The sequence below is a fragment of the Lepidochelys kempii genome, chromosome 12 (genome assembly GCF_965140265.1).
Source record: "Lepidochelys kempii isolate rLepKem1 chromosome 12, rLepKem1.hap2, whole genome shotgun sequence".
Lineage (NCBI taxonomy): Eukaryota > Metazoa > Chordata > Testudines > Cheloniidae > Lepidochelys > Lepidochelys kempii.
The window spans coordinates 37,655,864-37,679,676 of record NC_133267.1 but is presented as its reverse complement, the minus strand read 5'-3'; the positions used below and the strand labels follow the sequence as shown (position 1 = coordinate 37,679,676).

The following is a 23,813-nucleotide window of genomic DNA, read 5'->3' as shown; positions in this document are numbered from 1 at the left end:
GAGCTCTTTAATAGCCTGAAAATCAAAAAGGAATCCAACAAAAAGTGAAAATGTGCAAATTGCTCAGGATGAATACAAAAGAATTGTTCAAACATGTAGGGACAAAATGAGAAAGGCTAAGGCACAAAATGAGTTACACCTAGCAAGAGACATAAAAGGCAAGAAATGCATTAGGAGCATGAGAAAGAAGAAGGAAAGTATGGTTCCTCTACTTAGCAGGGAAGGAGGGTGGATAATAGGCAACGTCAAGAAGGCTAGCAAAAGCTAGTTCCCAGTGGTGGTCAGTTCTAAGTGCTTCAGGGGGTGCGGGAGACCCATCACTATAGTATCGCACACATGAATGAATTTGTCCTCAGCCTCTCATGTGAGGTAAGAAAGTGTTATCCCCATTGTACAGCTGGATAACTGAGGCACAGATTAAGTGACTTGCTCAAGTTCGTGCTAGGAGACTGGAGCAAAACTGGCAATGTAATCCATAGCCCTTGACTCCCAATCTAATGCCTTAACCACAAGATCACTCTGTCTCTCCTTGAAAGCCTTGGGCTCTAGGATGTTCTGCCTCTTGCCCTCCAGTTCGTTGTGGAATCTGCTGCCCTTAAAATCTCTTGAGGGGACAATGCAGGAACCTCATGTTAAGGGGTGAAGAGGTGCATGGATCCTTGTGAGCAGACCCTCCTCTGAGGGGATTTTACAATAAAATGTTTTCAGTTTGCTTTGTCTCCTCTCTTGAGATCAGTGCAGCTTCTTGTTACCCCAGTTCGGTAAAGCTCTTGCAGCAAGACAGGATGGATCAGCTCACTATGTATGTTGAACATGGGCTGAAATTCTCCTTTTTAGAATGACCTTGTCTGCTTTACGCCTGTTCCCATTAAAGCAGTGGTCAGCTAGGACTCTGTTTAATGGAGGGACAACCACCATTCCCCTTGGTTCAGATAGAGTGATTAGCTTAGGACTTGCTGAGTGGGAACTAAAGGGAATGGAAATTTCCCTGGGTAAATATCTTCCACTCAAGCCCTGCTTCTAATGCATAGTGCCTCAGATCAAAGGAATAAACCTTTAGGCATTAAAGAATCCTGTCCCTTTCCACTTGAGATCTCCTAAGAAATGGAACATCACTGAAATTTGTCCTCAAGACTCAGTGAAACTTGCCCAGGTGCTGTTCTATTTAGTATGTCTATACTGCAGAAAAAACACCACAGTAGTGAGCCTCAGAGCCGCCAGGTCAACTGACTTGCAGGGCTTGTGCTTCGGGGCTAGAAATAAGAACGTGGACATGTCCACCTAGCCTGTGCAACCCGGTGAGGGGGGGAGGACCTTGACTCTAGGCTCCAGCCCCAGCGGGAATATCTACTTTGCTATTTAGCCATGTAGCATTAGCTCTCCGAGCCTGAGTCAGTTGACCAGGATCTAAGAGATTCTGCCATTGGGGTGGCGTTTTTTGTAGTGTAGACACACCCTTGGGTCTATGATGTATCCATCTCTCTAGTAGATGAGACAGTATTCTTTAACGCTTTGAATAGCACTTCTAACACTGAAAGCACTTTACATACATTAACTTTGCAGCATCCCTGTGTGGTAGGCAAGTAGTATTATTCCTGTTTCACAGATGAGGAAACTGAGGCATACTGAAGTCCTGACTTGCCCCAGCCCATAAAATGTGTGAGCCTGGCATAGATTGTAGGAATTCTTAGCCCTGTGAACTGATGCAAGTCATTTCTCTATTAATGCCCAATATCACGGGTGGTACTTAAGGTGAATTTAAAAAATGAGATGAATACAAACACTTCCACAACATTTTATGTTTAAGACCAGGTGAAGGGTTCTTAGGCAGCCCCTTCCAGTCTGTAGCACAACCTCGCTGGTTGGGGTGCAACCAGAGATGCAGAGGGATCAGAAAATGTCAAAGTCAGATTCAGGACTCACATAATTTGTCAGACCACTCTGTTTATTAGCAAACCGCTTTGCTAATGCACCCAGATGTGAGCCCCTCTCTGAGGCTCAAGATAACTTATTTATACAGCTAAGCCAAAGCCAATTTAACATAAGAGACAAAAGAAAGCAGAAACTGACAAATATACATACATGTCTTATTTGCATACTAACGTTTACCAATCTCCTAGCTCAGTAGGAGCTCTAAGTTAATTAGTTTGAGGACCCATTGTCTCACACTCCTTAATGTTTCTCTTCCTGACAACTATATTTCAACAAACCCTTCAAGTAGCATTTCTTTAATGAATTATAATTTCTATATAATTCATTCTACTTTCACAAAAGAGACCAGTGTTTAGCGTGCAGGCCAAAGGGAATGTCGCAAAGGAAACAAAATGGCTAAATGAATAGGAGTAAATGAATGTTAACGCTCCAAGAGCCTGTCTACATTCGGGGAGAAAGGGTGTTTGTTAGCTCATGTTTTGAAATCCACATGTAAACAGGGTTAGTTGTTGTATTTTAACACATTTGCTAGCTGAGGTGAATGCTAGGTTCTCCCCAGAATTCACCACCGAGTTGTGTGTTTAAAAGGTGGAAGCTATTGTGTGTTAATGATCATGTTTAAACACACCTTTTTCCCTAGTGTAGACATACCCTAAGGTTGCCTTAGCTACCCAGGCAGGGAGCTATTTTGCAGAACAGCTAACTTGACAGTGCCCTTTCTGAGAAAACACATTGATGTAGATGCTGTGTGTTCACTCGTTACACTATGATAAGTGCTCTGTCTCTTGGCCGTGCTCCTGCTGAGCTGTGATGGTGCTGCCTGCTTCTTTTTTTGCTGAATCACCTCCAAGTCAGGCCACTTGGTAGTGTTGTAATGAGGGACGGGGATATGTCTTATCTCCCTTGACCAATATGTAACAAAGGAGCCGTGTTATATGGGTTTTAATTGCCGCGGGGGGAAGGGTTTTTCAGCTTGCTACAGCGCCTTCCATTCCCAATCCTATGCTCTCTCCTCTACGTTTGTCATAAATATAAAGGGAAGGGTAACCACCTTTCTGTATGCAGTGCTATAAAATCCCGCCTGGCTAGAGGCAAAATCCTTTCAACTGTGAAGGGTTAAGAAGCTAAGGTAACCTCGCTGCATCTGACCCAAAATGGCCAATGAAGGGATGAGATTCTTTCAGATTTGGAGGGGGGGAAAAAGGCTTTTGCCTGTCTGTCTGTGAGATACCTTTGCCGGGAACAGATCAAGGATGCCAGCTCTCCAATTCCTATAGAGTTAGTAAGTAATCTAGCTAGAAAATGCTTTAGGTTTTCTTTGTTTTTTGGCTTGTAAATTTGCTGTGCTGGAGGGAATGTGTATTCCTGTTTTTGTGTCTTAAGGTTTTGCCTAGAGGGATTCTCTATGTTTTGAATTGGATTACCCTGTAAAGTATTTTCCATCCTGATTTTACAGAGGGGATTCTTTTACCTTTTCTTTCAGTAAAATTCTTCTTTTAAGAACCTGATTGATTTTTCATTGTTCTTAAGATCCAAGGGTTTGGGTCTGTGTTCACCTGTACAAATTGAGGATTTTTATCAAGCCTTCCCCAAGAAAGGGGGTGTAGGGCTTGGGGGGATATTTTGGGGGAAGATGTCTCCAAGTGGGCTCTTTCCCTGTTCTTTGTTTAAATCGCTTGGTGGTGGCAGCGTATCAGGGTTTTAACCTAACCTGGTTCCCAAGGCAAGAAAGAAATCTGTGCCTTGGGGAAGCTTTAACCTAAAGCTGGTAAGAATAAGCTTAGGGGGTCTTTCATGCAGGCCCCACATCTGTACCCTAGAGTTCAGAGTGGGGAAGGAACCTTGACAACATTAAAGCAGGTCTGCCAAAGCACAGCCCATGCAGGATGCAGTGCAGAACTACATCCGCCCTGAAAGGAACCATGTGGGGAAACTTTAGGTCCTGCATGGAGCAGCTCTGGGTCAGGATGGAACGTTTGTGTTGTAAACCCCCAACATTCAAACTTATGGGTTGTGTCCCCCCAAAACCACCAGATTGGGCTTAAAATTTACGATATATATCGGGGTAGGCAACCTATGGCACACGCGCCAAAGGCGGCACGCGAGCTGATTTTCAGTGGCACTCGCACTGCCAGGGTCCTGGCCACCAGTCCAGGGGGGCTCTGCATTTTCATTTAATTTTAAATGAAGCTTCTTAAACATTTTAAAAATCTTATTTACTTTACATGCAACAACAGTTTAGTTCTATATTATAGACTTATAGTGAGAGACCTTCCAGAAATGTTAAAACGTATGACTGGCACGCGAAACCTTAAATTAGAGTGAATAAATGAAGACTCGGCACGCCACTTCTGAAAGGTTGCTGACCCCTGATATATACAAACGTTTTGGGTTCTTTTAGTTTTGAGCCTTTAGGCTACATTGGGTCACACTTTCATGCTTTTCTCTACAACCATGAGGGCCAGAATTCTTTTTTTAAATGAATGCTGAAATTCTCACATATTCACGTGGTTCCAGAAACAGGAGCTTTAAAAGAAACCCCTCTAACTGTCAAGAGAGTTGCAACAACGAGCATTTCATTTTAGTACCCGTTGTCTTTCGTAGATCCTCAGGCCAGGAGAGACTGTTGTGATAATCTAGTCTGACCTCCTGCATAACACAGGCCAGAGAGCTGCCCCGGAATAATTCCTAGAGCAAAGCTTTTAGAAACACATCCAGTCTTGATTTAAAAAGGCCAGTGATGGCAAATTCACCACGGCCGTCGGTAGAAAGTTGCACAGTGGTGGCTGTGATCTGCTCTACTTTATACAAATTTGGGTCAGCCTTGAAGCTGCTGCCAAGCTTCTGTTGCAGTCCTTGGGTGGGCAGAGCTTGGGCATTAGAACGACCAGCATCCTTACCATGCTGTGTGCTACAATGAGTTTTTCATACTGTCTGAATGAATGATGCAATCATGGTTCCGTCTTGCTCAGTTGTGCTGAGTCACCAGGAAATCCACTCACTGTGATGATTCATTCAAGCACTAAGAGCAACACTAACCATTTATATCAGATCCACACATGCATAGTGTGTCCCTGCACCCTCAAATGTACAGGAAATGGTAGTCAGGTACTGAGCGGCCTTAGGCAAGCAGACCTACGTTCACCACAGACGATATTCTCAGCTCTGGAAGCATGGTAGTCATGTAACTCCCCGAACTTGCCTTCCACTGGGTATTTCTTCTGAATATGATGTTCCCAGGAAGAGTAAGGCAAAGCTTTATCAGATGTTTAGACCCCATCAGATGCAAGTCAGGAACTAACAAATTAGAACATTTAAAAGCAAAATACTAAGTGTGTGTATATGTGTGTGTTTTCTGCTCCCTCCTCCACCCCACTTAGATTATCAGCTTTTCCTCTCTTTGTTGCCTTATAGGGCGGCTGCGAGGCTTAGTTAACTGTTTGGAGACCTTTGGATGTTAGTCCGTAGGTGGAGGAAAGTTACTACCAGCTGGCTTATAGAATATCAACTAATACAGTTTGGAGGCTTCTGTGGTGTGATTCTGCCAGTTTGGGGTACATCAATGCTGAGGTTCAGGTTTTCAGCATTCAGAGTAACAGCCGTGTTAGTCTGTATTCTCAAAAAGAAAAGGAGTACTTGTGGCACTTTAGAGACTAACCAATTTATTTGAGCATGAGCTATGCATCCGATGAAGTGAGCTGTAGCTCACGAAAGCTCATGCTCAAATAAATTGGTTAGTCTCTAAGGTGCCACAAGTACTCCTTTTCTGTTTTCAGCATTGTTCAAATTCTGCATGGCATGCCCGATTGCACCATCTAAGTCACTGCCTGCACAAATGTGTCTAGCAATTTGTGCAATCTAAGCAGTTTCCACATGCCTAAACTTTCTGCACAGCTCTCCCTGGGGTGGCTATTTCAAATGGCCAGAGGAGAAAAATCAGCTTTTTAATCACTTCAGTGTTCAGGCTGGAAGTCCATGGGTGACTATACTATTCAAGATCTCAGCCCCTATGTTCCCCCTCCTTCCCCCCCCCCAAAGAAAAGGAAATGAGCCCCCCACCAATATTTGAAAATGAAAAACCCCCTCCAATGCACGCAAGCATCTCACCCATGCTATGTCTGCTGTACCTGGAATGTAAACTCTGACCTGTTATGGATAGAAGGCTCAGTAAGGCTCTTCACAGCCCTGCACAAACAGCTGTTTGAAGAAGGGATCATCTTTTCTTAATATCCACAATAGTGATATTAGCACATTGGGCTCAGCTCCCTTCTTGGGGTGCCTAGGCACTATTGTGATACAGTGATAAAGCAGTTCAGCTGCTGGCAGTGCTGGATAGGACCTTGCCTCTCAGTGCTCTTGGACTCCAGCTCCTGTGGATTTCTCTGGCCAGGCTGAGTGCAGGGAGCTGAGAGGGGTCACTGACTAGCCTGGGGGGAGGTGGGCGGAATACTTAAGAGAATAATCACATCTTTCTTTAAAAATTCTGTGGAAAGTACCACCTGGCTTGGGGGTTTCCCATCTGCAAATCAGCTCTCCCCACCTCTGAAACAGAACCCTTTACTGCACCTCATCAGTGGGTGGGTGGAAGGAGAAGAGCTGGTCAGCAAGATGTAGAGTTGGAGGGGTAGGACCACCTTAGCCCTCCAGACCCTTGGGGAAGGCTTTGTGCGTGGTAGGCTGTGTTGCCTTGATTTCATCAGAACAAAGTGGAAAGAGATAAAAATGTGACTGTCTCATCCCTGCCTGTGGATAGAAGAATATAATAATTCTCCTTGGTGGTGTGACTGCATGGCTCTCTGCCATCCACCCTATCTTTGCACAGGCACGTCCCCCGTTAATTCCTTCCAGGACAGTCAGCTGGGCACGCTTGATACCATGTTGCCCCTCCCCTACTTTCCACAGAGAAAACCCGAGTGCAGTCCGGACCAGGACTGTCACATGGTGCTGACAGCGACTCTTGTTTGTTGTCTCTCTTTTTCTTTCTGATCAGACTGCCGGGGAAGCTGGTGTGTGTGAATCTGTAGCCCGTTCTCACTCTCTTCTGTTCCACAGCCTCCAAAATCACACCAGTCCTACCCACAGCATGAAAGGTGTAACTGGGAAGTGAATGAATGACTTGTATATTACATATCTTGGGGAAGTGTTGCTGTGTTTGGCTGAGGATCCTGTGAGTCCAGGTTGTGTTGACAGGAGTTTGATAGGGGATGGGGGTTGCTTTGTGATTTGTAGGCAGATGCCTGTTGCAAAAAGTAAACTGGTGACAGCCATGCATTGGGATGTCCAGTAGCCTGGGGTCTAGTTTGACCCATCCTGGAACATATACCACCCTGCTTGGCTGACTTTCTCCTCTGTTGTCTTGTTAGAAAACTCATCAGGCTTCTGAAGACTAAAAAAATATACATTACAGCCCACATGTGAGAAGATCAGAACTAACCTGCTTGCAAAATCATGGCTCAAGAAAAACATCAACAAGATCAGCTGCCCCAGAGACAACTCAGTGACTGCTTGGATCTAGGCCTGCAGCCAGCAGGGGGGAGCTGGGTGCAGTACTGGATCCAAGCTCTGGGGCAAGCATAGGGTGTCTCTGCATTGGGGAGAGGTGATGTGCTTAGATTTGGGTTCAAACAGAAGAGAGTTCTATAGAACAGACTGTGGGCTCCTGCTCACTATATGGCATACCATTAACCTTGGTTTCACCTGGCACTACTTGCCCATCTCCCCAGCAGGATGGGGGAGCTGGACACGGAGAGTGACCACAGGGTGAAAACTGTTGTGATCCCTTACTGTCTTAAAAGGAAATAAAAGGTTTTGTTAGTGAGCAGCTTTCTTTGACATTAAAGGTGGCAAAATGGAGGCAGTGTGATCTCGTGGACCGTGCACTGCGGGTCGGGGAGTCAGGAGACCTGATTTCTATTCCCAGCTCTGCCTCTGAGCTGCATTGTGACTTTGCACAAGTTCCTTTTCCTTTCCCTTTCCCTCCCTCTCTGTATTTGTCTTGTTTACTGAGACTTTAAACACCTCAGGGCAAGGACTGTCTTCTTCCTGTGGGTTTGCAGAGTGTCTAGCACAATGTGGCCTCAATTTCAATTGGGTGCTCTTGTAATACAGGTAATATATTAACGCTAGAAATAGCTCCCGGAGTCTGTATTTCCTTGGTTATTATATGTAAGCTGGCTTGACCACAGGAGTAATGGGGTTGCTTTAGGAGGTATTGAAGCCCACCTGATGATCACTTTAGATAAGCTATTACCAGCAGGACAGTGGGGTGGGAGGAGGTATTGTTTCATGATTTCTGTGTGTATATAAAGTCTGCTGCAGTTTCCACGGTAAACATCTGATGAAGTGAGCTGTAGCTCACGAAAGCTCATGCTCAAATAAATTGGTTAGTCTCTAAGGTGCCACAAGTCCTCCTTTTCTTTTTGCGAATACAGACTAACACGGCTGTTCCTCTGAAACCTGTCATACTTCTAAGTAATTACTGTTAGTACTATTTTTATGATGTGTCTCTGCTCCAGAGAGCTGTAATCTGCAGAGACCATCTGAAGACAAGAAATAGGAAGGGGGAGGGATTCATCCCAAAACAACTATATCTTAAATATTTATTTTTAGTCCCTCACCCGTAACCTTTGACTATACGGAAAAATATACTCCAGGGAGTATGTAGACCCAGTGTCAGATAAGTATTCTCAGGGACTAGAGATCTCTGACTTTGTGGATAATATGGAGGGATTCTACTACATTAAATAACATAGGGTTACTACTTAATATAATATACTCTAATAATAATAAAAAGAAAAGGAGTACTTGTGGCACCTTAGAGACTAACCAATTTATTTGAGCATAAATAGAGCATAAGGTGCCACAAGTACTCCTTTTCTTTTTGCGAATACAGACTAACACGGCTGTTACTCTGAAACCTCTAATAATAATAATATAGAGAAGAGGTGGGCAAACTACGGCCTCCAGGCCACATCCGTCCCGCGGGACTGTCCTGTCCAGCCCTTGAGCTCCCAGCCAGGGAGGCTTGCCCCCGGGCCCTCCCCCACTGTCCTACCTCCCCCGCAGCCTTGCGCCCGCCCACCTCCCAGGCTTTCCAATAAGCATGTCCTGCCACTCTGAGCAGCATGGTAAGGGGGCAGGAAGCGGGGGGGAGGGACAAGATAAGTGGCAAGGGGTCCTGGGGGGCAGTCAGGGAGCAGGGGGCGGTTGGTTGGGGCAGAGGTTCGGGAAGGGCGATTGGGGGGAGGGAGTGGGGAGTGGTTTGATAGACATGGGAGTCCTGGGGGGCCTATCAGGGAGCAGTTGGATGGGGTGAAGGTTCTGGGGGATGGGGGGGGATCGGTCAGGGAGCAGGGCGGTTGGATAGGCGTGGGAATCCCGGGGGGCCTGTCGGGGTGGGGGGGGGAGATGGTCAGGGGACAGGGAGCGGGGAGGGGGTCGGGGGGGGGGATGGTTAGGGGCAGGGGATGCCAGGAGGGGGCGGTCAAGGAACAGGGAGGTTGGTTGGGTTGGAGGTTCTTAGGGGGGGCAGTGAAGGGGCGGGAAGTGGGAGGGGGAAGATAGGGGCAGGGGCCAGCCTGTTTCGGAAGGCACAACCTTCCCTACCTGGGCCTCCATACAGTTTCGTCTCCCCGATGTGGCCCACAGCCCAAAAAATTTGCCCACCCCAATACAGAGATTTTCTACCAAGTCTTTAGAAAGCAGGAAAGTCCTAAGATGGATGCAGTTGTGAGCTCTGTTCTTTCGTTCGTTCTTTCTTTCTTTCTTTTGAAGCAATTTGTGTTTACTAAATTTTAACAGAAAGCAAAGGCCGGTGGGAAGTCCCATGGTATGTTTTGTGTTCTAAAGACTTGTTGCAGTGGAAACTGATTTGTCTCTCCTTATGTCTTTGTTTTTAGTGTTTCTCACAGCGGTGAATTGTTACAGCGTGAAAGCTGCTACCCGTGTCCAGGATGCTTTTGCAGCGGCGAAACTGCTGGCTCTTGCTTTGATCATCATCCTTGGTTTTGTGCAGCTTGGGAAGGGTGAGTATGTCTCCTGTTTTTGCTGAGGGAGAGAGTGCAGATTGGTGGTTAGAGCCAGGGAGTGGAAGTTCAGGCTCCTAGATTCTCCTAGCCCTGCCACTTATTTCTTGTGTGATCTTGGTGGGTTTTTTTTTTTTAAGTCAATAAATGTAATCAGTAATGCACATAAAACTCTTTTTTGAGACAAATAATTACGTGCTATGTTGCCACCTTAACTGAATTCCTTCCACTGTCTTTAAAAATAAACACACCAACTCCAACCTAGTGTACATGCTAAGCCGTGATACCTTCACACCTGGATTTATAGATGATATGGAGAGGTTATTTCCTCCTCTCCATCGTTCTCAATATGACTGAATCAGTTTTCTTGCCAAATAACTGACATGGCGCCACTTGTGCCTCTCACCTTGGGAAAGATCAGGGGTTGATTCTCCACCAGTGGTGGAACAAAATTTTTGCCCTGTTACATCATGAAATTGCAGGCACCATATTGTTTCAATCCTGATGACTGAGTTTAGCCTCTTTCTGATGCTAAAAATAAATTCAGGATTTCTTTCATTGTCCTGAGGGTCAGGCTTGTAGGCTGCAAGGCTGTTTCGCAAATTTCAGGATATATCTAGGCAGTACAGTAATAAAAATAAATTGATAGTAATAGCAATATTATAATCCAGTCTAATTCCCCTTCCCCTCTCCCTCGCGGGGTATTGTAGCTACACAGCTTTTCAGAATGTGCTCTCCCCTCCAGAATATTTTTGTGTTTTTAAAAATCATAATAGACTAAAGTGACCTTCAGATGGGTCCAGAAATATGAATTGCTCTAGAGAATTTGTCCCCAGAAAAAATTATACAAAGGTGCATTCAAAAGCTATCATAAATGCGTTACAAGAGTCTGTTCTCTTTTCTACTGCATGCATTCAATGAGGTGAGCTGTAGCTCACGAAAGCTTATGCTCAAATAAATTTGTTAGTCTCTAAGGTGCCACAAGTACTCCTTTTCTTTTTGTGTTCTCTTCCTGTGAGCTTAAGTGACATTTCCAGAAGTCCTTTTATAAAGGCAGGTGAGTGTGTGATGGGGTGTGTATGGGTTTGTTTATGGATGAGCTGCCATATTTTATATCTGTAAAGGGATTGCTAGAATTTATATTAATGGTACACAAAGTATTCCACCATGCAAGGTATCTTCCACTGAATTCAGCCATTGGTTAATTTGGTTTCCTGGTTAATTTTGTCAAAACCTAAGGGCCCAAATAACATTTATTAAATAACAGGCTGTCCATCTTCTTATCTTGATCTCTTTAGCCTGATGTTATTGGGTAACCTGATCACTGCCTGCACAAAGTTGTCCTTTAATGAAAAGGGAAGGCTGTAATTCTGAATGAAATCAGAGAGCCCAGGGGAGAGTCTCCATGATAAAAGATTGGTACATCTAAAGGAGACTAATATTTCTGTAAGCCCTGACATGTTAGACAGGGTGTGAGAGGGATCCTAGTGATCATGTGGATAATTGACCCACTGCTTTAATTCCATGCAAGTGATAAGAAGAGACTTTATTGGAATAAGAGGAATAGAAAATCCTGGTTAATTTACAACTTGTACGCAAAATGGGCACTCCTGTCTGAGCAGGGACCTGCTGTCGGTCATTGTTGCACCAAGTGCCAACTTTCTGTCACCAAGACTTTTAAAAATATATATTTGAATATTTAAAACCACCCCAGTGTTTGTGTGGAGTCTGCTATTGCCCAGATACATGTTTAGCTCGTGAGAGAACAGAAATTCCCTTAAATGGGCTGTATAACTCTCACAGTTTCAGGTTAACTATACCTTTGAACCCCTCCTTGCCTTCTGCAAGGACATCCACTTAAGGTTTCAGGCTCCCAGTTGTCACCTCTCTTGGGCAGAGACATCTCTCCCGCTCCAAACCGGGAATTTAGGCTTGCAGTCCCTTTACACCCCTCTGTGATTTCCCTGTCGGGGTCTAGCACCTGTGGTTATCTTTCTCCAGGGCTCACAGCAGTGTACACCACCTACCAACCAGCCTCCACAAAGCAAAATACATTTATTTGTAAGGTAAAAGCATTACAGAGAAGACATACAAAAAACAATAAATGTTCCTGCATGCATGCTAAAAGCTCACCAGGTGTCACCCATCAATCTTATGGAGTCCTAGTAGGTCAAAGTCTTTCAAACACTTCCGCCAGGGTTGGTGTCCCCCCGTTGGACAGCTGGTCCTGTCCATTTGCTGGGTCAGAAAGAAGGCCCTGAGTCAGTTTAAAGTCAGCCTTTTTATGCCAGCAGCCCTTAGGTTGTCTGTTGGTCTTTGGAAAATCCGGTTTGAACCAGTATAGGGAAACCTTCTCAGGGCGTGGTACCTCTCTGGGGGTGTTTACAACCCCAGTGATTTGCCTTAATTGCCGTCCCCTGTGTTTAGTTCTTTGCAGAGGCTGTGGCAAATCACTGGGGTTGTAACACCCCCAGAGAGGTACCATGCCCTGAGAAGACTTCCCTATACTGGTTCAAACCGGATTTTCCAGAGACCAACAGACAACCTAAGGGCTGTTGGCATAAAAAGGCTGACTTTAAACTGACTCAGGGCCTACTAGGACTCCATAAGATTGATGGGTGACACCTGGTGATCTTTTAGCATGTGTGCAGGAACATTTATTGGTTTCAGGCTCCCAGTCGTCACCTCTCTCGGGCAGAGACATCTCTCCTGCTCCAGACCGGGAATTTAGGCTTGCAGTCCCTTTACTCCTCTCTGTGATTTCCCTATCAGGGTCCAGCACCTGTGGTTATCCTTTCTCCAGGGCTCACAGCAGTGTACACCACCTACCAACCAGCCTCCACAAAGCAAAATACATTTATTTATAAGGTAAAAGCGTTACAGAGAAGATAGTGCATAAGATTGCAATATCTGTCCCAATGGTGACCTGAGCACACCACTCCTTCGGCAGCCAAGACAGTTTCCAACAGGGTCATCATGTTCATTCATCAAGAACTAATCAAAGCCCTTATCTTTGTTTGCTGTTGGCTGTCGGTCACACACTGCACATTGCAGTGGTAAATGTGAACTGCAGGCTTTGTGCGGAGACCTGAGCTGCCCCAGTTGTCTATTGACAATCGTCCACCAGTCTGTGTATTCAGCATCCATGAGGTATGCAGGACAGAAATGGGATACCCCTTACAATGCTGGCTCCTGCAGGTCTTCACGAACATAGACGGACAATTGTAACTGATCAGATTGTGCCCTCTATTGATGGCTGAAAGCAAACCAGAGGGTGAGCAGATGGGACCAGAGCTTTCCCAGGGCCTGTAGCACAGCCATGTTGCTCACAACTGACTACTGGAAGAGAAGTGCGGGGCTCCTTTTCCCAAAGAAGCTGAACATGTAGCTTCTGCAGTACACTCGAACCATGCTACAGGGAGCAAGGAGCCAGGCATCCAATGCCAATGGCAGTACAGAGAGTTACTGTTCAACCAGGTGCCCAGCTTTTTGTTCCCGGTGCTTGTGTACAATTTGCCTGCTTGCTGGAGAATCGAAAATCAAATGGATTTTTTTGGCAGAGGTATAATGTGTGTCAGCAGGAGGGGAATCAGGCAACTCTGTTCATTGATGCTGGACATGTGGCCTGTCACTTCTAGGTTACTAGGTTGAAACCAGCCAAGATCTGCAGTGATTGAGAATTGCTATGCCATGACTCTTTTGTGTCCTTTATGTAACTGGTTCGTGGGTTCCCATCCGTTTCCTAGTATCCTGCGTTGGCAGAAACACCCCCATAATTGTCGTCATCTTCCCAGAACTGTCTGTGCACTTTTCTCTACATCATCCCTCTTGTATGGAACATTCTCCCTGGACTAGTCTGTAAGGCCATTCCCGTGTCGTCCTTCATATCCCTCCCCAAGACCCATTTCTAGTATGATGACTATAAGAAATTGACCAACTAATAATAGGTAGGCACACTTGGGGGTAGTTGATGCTGATTTGTAAAAATGCTCAGGCTGTATGTTTTATCTCACTTGCCCACCTGCCCCCTTTCATGGGTTGCTGGTGCACTCAGATTGTAAACTCATCCTGGCCGGACTGTGTCGTCTTGTGTGCATGGAAAGTGCCTAGCGCACAGTGGGCACTACTGTAATACTGTTAGTACTCAGCCCGTTTATTGGCAGTCTTTGCAGAGAAGGTAAGGATTAAATGGGGCACTGAATATCGTGTCGCCCCAGAGATGGCTTTTCCAGGACTGGGTTGAGGGTATGTTGGCTGGTCAGTGGAGGGATAAACGGCACTGGTGCTAATTTACTGAATTATCAGAGGATTTTAGTCTCCAGTGCAATCAGTTGACACTAGCACGAAACTCTCTATCAATTGAAATTTTTTTAAAAAATCAGCTTTAAAAAGCATAAAAGATTTCTCTTTGAGAAGACAAAGGAAGTATTCTGCTTATTTTTCTTTGTATAGTTACCCTGTGAACTTACAACTTTCTCAAAGATAGGGAAATGCTTTATCTCAGATTTGATTAGCGAGCAAGCCTACCCTCACCTTCAGCCCCCAACTAAAACCCCTCCAACGCATTATTAAGGATCTACAACCTATCCTGAAGGATGACCCAACACGCTCACAAATCTTGGGAGACAGGCCAGTCCTTGCCTACAGACAGCCCCGCAACCTGAAGCAAAGACTCACCAACAACCACATACCACACAACAGAACCACTAACCCAGGAACCTATCCTTGCAACAAAGCCCGTTGCCAACTGTGCCCACATATCTATTCAGGGGACACCATCACAGGGCCTAATAACATCAGCCACACGATCAGAGGCTCGTTCACCTGCACATCCACCAATGTGATATATGCCATCATGTGCCAGCAATGCCCCTCTGCCATGTACATTGGTCAAACTGGACAGTCTCTACGTAAAAGAATAAATGGACACAAATCAGATGTCAAGAATTATAACATTTATAAACCAGTCGGAGAACACTTCAGTCTCTCTGGTCACGCCATTACAGACATGAAGGTCGCTATCTTAAAACAAAAAAAAATTCAAATCCAGACTCCAGCGAGAAACTGCTGAATTGGAATTCATTTGCAAATTGGATACTATTAATTTAGGCTTAAATAGAGACTGGGAGTGGCTAAGTCATTATGCAAGGTAGTCTGTTTCCTCTTGTTTTTTCCTACCCCCCCCCCCCCCCCAGATGTTCTGGTTTAACTTGGATTTATGCTGGAAATGGCCCTCCTTGATTATCATACACATTGTAAGGAGAGTGGTCAGTTTGGATGAGCTATTACCAGCAGGAGAGTGAGTTTGTGTGGGGGTGTGTGTGAGAAAACCTGGATTTGTGCTGGCAATGGCCCACCTTGATTTTCATACACATTGTAAGGAGAGTGGTCACTTTGGATAAGCTATTACCAGCAGGAGAGTGAGTTTGTGTGTGTGGTTTTTGGAAAAGGGGGAGGGGGGTGAGAACCTGGATTTGTGCTGGAAATGGCCCACCTTGATTATCATACACATTGTAAAGAGAGTGGTCACTTTGGATGGGCTGTTACCAGCAGGAGAGTGAGTTTGGGGGGGGCGGGGGGGGCGGAGGGTGAGAAAACCTGGATTTGTGCTGGAAATGGCCCAACTTGATTATCATACACATTGTAAGGAGAGGTTTCAGAGTAACAGCCGTGTTAGTCTGTATTTGCAAAAAGAAAAGGAGGACTTGTGGCACCTTAGAGACTAACCAATTTATTTGAGCATGAGATTTCGTGAGCTAAAGTGAGGGTTAGTCTCTAAGGTGCCACAAGTCCTCCTTTTCTTTTTGCGAATACAGACTAACACGGCTGTTACTCTGAAACCTTATAAAAAGCGTTTCCATAGAATAGATAAAAGTGGATGAGAATTTTGAAATCTGGGTTTTATGAAAAAAAACTTCTTTCAGGGAGCTATACAGGCACTTTTTTTGTTCAATAACATATTTATAACTTGTCCCTCCTAGCTTCGTCCTGGCAAATTCACACACCCCCACCCCCTCCCCCCGGCCTTTTAAATTCTTGCCTGACCTTTGGGAGACACTGCTGTCTTTGCAGAATTCCTTGGTTTTTCAGAGGATTTGATTCCCCTTTCAACTCAGTGCCTGCCGCTCTAGAGGAACATTGTTCAAGGCTTTGTTGCAAAATATATTTCCCTCCCCTTTCCTGCTTTGCTGAACTTTATCACCTTTAGAAGAAGGAAAAAAACACAAACAAACCCTCTCCTCCAATTTCCCAGCAATTACCCTGGGCCAAGTGAAATCTTTGTTTTTTATTTTCTATTTATTATCGTAATAACAATACCGCTGTACGTCTTTGGAGCACTTTTACTCCACACAAAGCTTACTCTCAGGTCTTTTGCAGAGTATGAGTCAAATTTGGCTCCTGGTTACATAGGTGTAAAATCCACATGAACTCTACTGACACACAGGTGTAACCAAGAGTAGAATTTAGCACTGTTCATGTAGCAACCATCCTATATCTTCCTTATCACCTCTCTACTCTGTGTCTCTTTTGCAATCTTACTTGATAAACCTCCCTTCTTCCTTGTCTCTGTGCCTCTTCATTTTTCTCTCCAGCATTAGTGCATACTTGTGTTAACAAGCAATATTTCTGCCAACATATGAGGGGTGTTTTATATCTCAGTCCCTCCAGCAAAGTCTTCTTCATTGGAGCTGGATGCTCCTTTTTTCTGCCCCTTTAACAGGTGCCTGTGAGATGCAAAACAGGGCAGGGTGTAGGGGTCAGAGGTTGACTGGATTGTAAACAGTTTGTTTGTTCTTTCATGAAAATGGTGGTTTGCTAATATAAGAATATATTGGGTAATATTTATCTCTGTAAATACATTTTGGGATGTTGTTTGCATGGAAGATGTTAAATGTGGATGTCCAGTTTTTGGTGGGTTGATCTTCCCACATCCTGCAAAATCCCAGACATGTCAGGATCAGTTCCATGGGATCTTGCATTTCTAAGGCACTTTGCAGGCCACTCTGGTGTGGAATACAGTGCACATTTAACAGCTCTTGCTGAAGTACATTTAGGACAGAAAGTGAAGAGTAACGCAATTAGAATCAAATAGGACAAATAAGCCCTTTAGGGCAGAGACCATGTCTTCCTTTTTATTCATACAGCACCCAATACAATAGGGCCCCAATCAGGACTGGAACCTTTGGCTGTTACCACTGTGCAAATAATTGATGATAAAGCTATCCAATTGAAACTCATGGTGGGTTTTGGGCAGGAGACTCTCATTACTCACATGGTGGTGAGGTAGAACTGCACATGCCTTTTTCTCTAGGCAGCTTTTGTTTAGAGTCTCTTGCCCTGAAATAGATGAGTCTCGCAGTCATTCCATATCTACAAGTTGGCCTAACTGAAGAGACCTACGCTTCTTGCTTGTTTAGTTTTTTCTTTAACAAAATGCAAGGTAGAGAAATCTTCCTTGTCTAATACTTACTTTCACCAGCCACATAATGGAAGAGGCAAGTGATCTGTCTCACTGATAGTCTGCTACATTCACTTATTCCTCTCATGTGCCCTTTCTTATCCTCCATTCATATTTTAGTTTCCACCTTCCCAAAGCTAGCACTTCTCCTCGAATATCACCACAGAGCTCTAAGCCTGCTACAGTAATGATACAGCAAGAGGACTATTTTTCTTCTTTCTCCAGTAACAGAAGTACGCTCATATCACACAAGGTTGCACAACATCTAGTTGCTGGATCTCTTGCAGGCTAATATCAATAGGCCTTCTGTATAAAGTGCTGGCTCTTTAAAATGGGTAATTTTTTTCAAAGCCTGTTAAATTCTGAGTAGGTGGGTGACAATAAATCCTATTTCCAAAGGAAATACATTTCTATTTTGTGTGTCCCTGTTTTCTTTTAGACCAATCACTGTACTCTTTGGACAAAACGAACTCTTAGCGGTACGAACTCCGTGAATTTGATCCTTGGCTGTCAATTGTAGCAAAGTACACATCAAGTTCGAAATATTTTTTGCAGCAACTTGGCTGGCTCTGAGGTCTGGGAGGTAGAAGGGTTGGTATGTTCCCATGACATTTCATTTTGTGTCTGAATGGAGTTAATTAACTATTTTTCATTAATATTTTTCCTGCGACTGTTTTATATTTACATGATCAGTAAACAGTGGAAAATAACAATATTGTAGTCTCGTATTCAAATGTGGAAACTTTGGAGACTTTATAGCCTGTCTGTCTGCAATTCCCCCCCAGTCCTTGGCTCTGTCTTTTCTTTCTGTTGTGAAGTGTTTTTATTACATTAAGAACAGCAATAAAATTTTATGGCAAAGAAAACATGTGACCATATTACCCTTTGCAAAATAGCATTTTCTTATGAGCTTTCTGTTTACATCTCTAATGCAGATCCAAAAGGAGAGCAAAAGTCCATTCCTACACCTAGGGCCTGGTTTACACTTAAAAGTTGTACCAGTATTACTATTATGGGACAGAAAGGGATGAGATGTTTTGGTTTGTTTTTTTTAAATCTGGATAGTTATACTGGTAAAAGCCTTAATGTGGATGCACTTGTGATGCATTGCCCCTGGGGTGCCACTTGGAACTGGGGTACCACTGAGCCCACCTGACCCGCCAGCCTGGGCTCCCTTTTGCACTTTGGTGCTATGATAAGTTGCCAAGCTTTCCAAGCTTGCTCTTTCACCAGCACACACACACAGGTAGGGATACACCCAGCTGCAGCTTCACACAGATGCTGAGATTGGCTCTGCATGGGAAGGCTCAGCTAAGGCATCTCCTTGTCGCTAAGGCACCTTCCCCCACCCTGAGTGTAAACCCAGAATTATACCATCTTCTGCTGCACAGGGAACTGTACAGCGTAAACTCATGAAATTCGCCCCCTCCCTCAATATGGAGGAAGATATGCAACAGCTTTCTGCCCCAAATATGATTTCTACACACTGGTTTTAGACAGTTTATTAGCAAGTTTATTAACTACAAAAGATAGATTTTAAGTGATAGCAAACAGATCAAGGCAGATTATCTTGGTAAATAAACAAAGCTGGAGACTGAGTTTAACACACTAGATAGGTAGGAAATGAATTAGCAAATTCTCACCCTGAGTGATAAACAGGCTGGCAGATTCCTAAGGCACAAGCTCCATTGGCTTTCATACACAGGCTAAAAATCCCTCTAACCTGGGATCATCACTTCCCCAGTTCAGTCCTTGCCCCTCAGGTGTTTCCAGGTGTGTTGTTGTGAGGAGAGTGAGGTACCATCATGACGTCATTGTCCCCCTTTTAGATCTTCTTCCCACTTGCTGGAAAGCTCTTTTGCTGTGACCTGAGTCAAACAGTTCCCATTGTGTAGTGCTATCTCTGAGAGGTTTCTGTTCTACACAGTTCCTGGGGTAATCCTGGTGCTTGTGTGCATTTTCTCAATAAACCATTCACATTGTTTGGCCTTTTTACTGTTGTACCTGAAAGGCTGCTTGTGGGTGTGTTCAACCTCAGAATGGGTTTCAGTAACACCTACATAGCCAAACTTCATAACTTCACATATGATGATAGCACATACAATTCAATGAGAGGTTAATGTCTAGCAGATCAAGACTTTTACAATGATACCTCACAAGGCATACTTCGTACAAAACATATCCTAATGACAGTGGTGAATATTGGGGAGTCATGGTGTCACACACTTATGCCAGTATAAGGGTATCTTATGTCAGTATAGTTATTCTGCTTCCTGTACATGAATAGGTCACAACTGCATCCATGCTGTACCAGTTTAAACTATATAAATATAGTTAAAGGGAGAGAACGTTCTAATATAGATGTGACCCCTGTTTTTCCTCCACTGCTACTACAGACTGTCTTTTTTCTCTCTTCTAGTGATATGCTAATGTTTACTTAGTACCTTCTCTCCAAGCATGTCGAGGTGCTTTTTGGCCAGGTATTGCCTAGTGAAGAGGCAATGTGATCTAGCAATTAGAACAGGTGCTGGGAGTCTGAACACTTGGGGCTAGAGTCTGCATCTAGATTTGTTTGGCTGGAAGACTGCCTAGTCATCCGTGGAGCTCAGGGGTTTGACCATACGGAACCAGTTGCAGCAGCTGGTTCTTGAATTATATTCCTGGGTCTACCTCTGGTTTGTTATGGTTTCAATTAAAGTTATTATATGGATGATGAGTATTTTGGAGCAAAATTGAAGGGAGAAACCAAGAGGATTGGGGTGGCCTTGACTGCCTGCGAACTACCTTCTGATCTTGGATTTGGATCTGATCTGATAAAGCCATAAAGTTCTCCGAGGAAGTGAGCCACATAAACTGTATCCTGATTATTCCCGTTGCAGTTCTGCAGCTGTTGCATTTAGACCCATAGCTCTATTGAAGGCCTGCTTAAAGAAATCAGACTGTAAGGATTTGTTTAAAGAAAAAATATAATAGCTTCACTGGGGCAGTTTTAAAGCTGGCACCTTTAATCTGTGGCACCACATAAGAATACATTGGTATATTTAGACGTGGAAAACATGAAGAGGACATTCTAAAGTCAAAAACCAGATTTTAATTTTTTTTTTAAATTTCTTAATTATTAAAACTGAACATTCTTAAAATCCTAACTTCCTTTTTTCTATTGATGCTGGGTGATTTAATTCAATGTGTTAAAAAAAAAAAAGTGGTCGGTGAAAAGAGTCACATTCAATTTCTGGTTCTTGTGCCCAATGCTGCAATATTTGGTTACAGACACTGCTGTGGCATGCTTAAACCCAAACCAAAAACTTGTTCTCACCAATTTTTTTTTTTGGAGGGGTGCATGTGTGAAGGGTGAGTAATTAAATTCAGATTTCTGTTAGGTCACAACTTTTAAAAAATTCTTGAATTCTGGTTTTAAATCATTTGCCTGTGAGCCTCAAAGTGACTGCCTTAAATCAATTGTGGTGGCAATACTGAGAATTAAGGCTTCCATTCTGTCCTTAACTCACTTCACTGTGTTCTCAGAGACCTAACACAGAGAGCTGCAGCTTTTGAACCGACACAGGGTGAATTAAGGACAGACGTAGGTAGGCTGAATTTCAAACATTTGCCATGGAGGGTTTAGATTAGCCCCCAAACCTCATTTTTTCCTTTAATCATATGCAAACTATATAATCCTGTACTCTTGGGTCCCCCACCTCATGGACTGGTTCATTGTTCAGGGTAAAACGGTCTTTAAAAGAACGATTGTGTCTGGCAAACTTCCCACTGTACGTGGGACTCTTTTTAAAATAAGAGTTAGGCACTGAAGAGCCAAACCTTCAGAGACTAAGCAAAGCAGCACAGAATAAATCCATAAAAGCCCAGTAGAAATATTATCTACCTACTCCGGTTGCAAGGCAACATCTTGGCTTTGTGTTTGTAAATGTATCTTTATTTTTAATTGAATCTCTTTCCCTTGTGCTAGGAAGTTCCCTTTTGATCTACCTCCTTCAGTGAGGTTCATTTTGCTAATTCCATGGCAGGAGAAAAAGAAAATTGCCTTGTTTGTGACAAATCCCCTGATTAGAACAGATCTGAAGGAGGGAAAGTTTACTCTCTTCCACTCTCCTGGCAATAATGGCAGTTGAATGCACTGAAAAAGCCTGTCAGGACAAATTTGTAATGAGACCAAGGGATGGAGTGAAGAAACCTTTGTGAATAGCAAAGATTGGTCAGGTTATAGAGGTCTGGTTTGTTCTGGAGTCCCATGAAAGAGAAGCTAAGAAATATTCTGTTGAATTGACAGGGAAATTTGCAGTGCTTGGCTGGTAATTTAACAAAATCTCAGGCTTGAAGGATCTCAGAGGATAAACTGCGGACAGATACTGACAATACATAGGGCCACAGATTGAACAAGTGTTTTCATTGTCCATGTTCCCTGCACTCCATACCCAGAGTTAATTCTACGTAATCATTCAGAGAGCAGCAGACAATTAACATTGTTACAACAGTCAGTAGATTTTTCTTCTAATGCCTGCTGGCTGGCTGGCTGACTCAGGGGACCAGTAATGGGGCATAGACCTTGGACATGAAGCTCACTTATGCAGATCTAATGGTGGCAAACTCCTGACAGTTTGGAATGAGTTTGGGAGTCAGAGTGCAAATACCTAGTGGACAGGTGCTCACATGGCAACACCCAGCGCCACAACTTCCTCCTGCTTTCCCCCCACTTTCAGATCTTTAGCAGAGAGGCCAAGGGCTATGGAAACTGAACTCCCCTCTCATCTTTTGAATTTGGCCCTGCAGATCACACTTGAGGCATGTACGGGAATGGGGGTAAGGAAAGCTTGCCCTGTTGTTGCCCATGCTATTCCAGTTGTGTGGGTATGATGAGAAGAGAGGCTGTTTCCATGGCTGTCAGTCGGTCACCTTCTACCAGCACTTGAGGTTTCAAGGAAAACTGCTGTTACAAGATAAACTTCAGTGTTCCTCTTTGTCATCGTGTGTGTGTGTGTGTGTGTGTGTGAGAGAGAGAGAGAGAAGTGGGTGAAGGTATCAAAATGGGAGAGTGAATGGAGAGTCTGGAAAAGCAGACAGTATTCTATGCAGCTCTAAATCATATTGGGCTGGCCACAGGTTGAAGACTTAATCAGGCATTTCACACTGGAGGGTGAATAACACAATTATGCAGGATTGCTTTATGGGCTTGTTGCTCTCTAACCACCAATTTAATCTCCAAGCAAAGATGAATGCTAACGTCTGAGGCCAAGTGGGCATAGTTGATGCAGGCACATGCCAATTGCCTGAGGTCAGGTAGGCATGGCAGGTTAATGTGTTGCACAGTTTGCATGCTCTAGTTTGAAAGGAGGCATAATTAGTTTTTACCCAGCCAGTTTGTTCTTGCCAGCTGCTGTGTTAAAGCTCTTGGTGACCAAGGGCAGGATTAGTGACCCCCTAGACTTTGCCCATGTGCAGTTGCCGGTGCAAAAAAATTAACGTGCATAAAAATACAGGCACAATTGCTGTGATTTCTCTTCCAGTCATAGGGTCTGTATGGTCAAATGCCCGTTTGTGTGTGTGGTGATTGCAGTTATGCATGGTGCACATGGAAGACTGTCCCGCAATGGGGGTGTAGGCGATGACTCAACATTTTAATGTTGCTTGAAGGGAGCGATCATAGGCAGTGTAGTACACCCTGTGTATCCATCGTCACCACCATGTGGCTACACCATGTTTGCAAGCCCTAAATGGGCAAAACACTTGTGCCTATGGCTGTTTACCTCTTCAGGGTGCTCATCTGTCTGTCTGTATTTGAGAAGCTGAGTGGTGCTTATTTGCAGGTACCCAAAATGCACTACATTCTCCTAGCTGCATCAAAGTTGGTGTTTAAGCTTTGGGACCCACCAGTTCATTGCAAACTGGCCAAGGAAAAATTACTTTTGGCCACTAGGGTAGATTCAAAACAGCAAATCAGATTAAAGGTTCCATTTTTAAAATACAGCCGTGCTAATACTGTTAACTGTATGGCACTAAAAACTTGCATATTTTGCTCTTTTTTCCTCCACATCAACCCGCACAGTTTCTCTGTCTACCTCCAAACAGCCTTTGACTGTAGCAGTAGCAGGTCAGACCACTGATGGATCAATGCAATCGGTAGCTTTTCTTGTTTACCCTGTACTTTCCCCACAGCTTCTTACTGAAATGGGGCTATGATTAAAGGCTGTGGCTTCTGATAATTGCAATCCTGGAAACTGAGTACAAGCAACAGATAGGTGGCTATGCCATCCCCAAGGGTCGTTGGTTCTGTTACAGAACAAGCTGGTTGGCCTTAAATCAGTCCCTATTCAGGACCTTAGTTGGCTGGCTTCCCTTCACACTCCACCCCCTACTCCGCTACAGGTTTCTATGGATGTGGA

General features: G+C 44.1%; 1 protein-coding gene across 1 annotated transcript in view; it reads left to right on the top strand.

The window, feature by feature from the left end:
* SLC7A5 (solute carrier family 7 member 5) overlaps positions 1 to 23,813 on the top strand; it is a 67,213-nt gene that overhangs the window by 17,994 nt on the left and 25,406 nt on the right. The window contains exon 2 of the mRNA XM_073308149.1: positions 9,831 to 9,956. Coding sequence (XP_073164250.1) covers positions 9,831 to 9,956 — 126 coding nt within the window. The remainder of the gene's footprint in view (positions 1 to 9,830; positions 9,957 to 23,813) is intronic.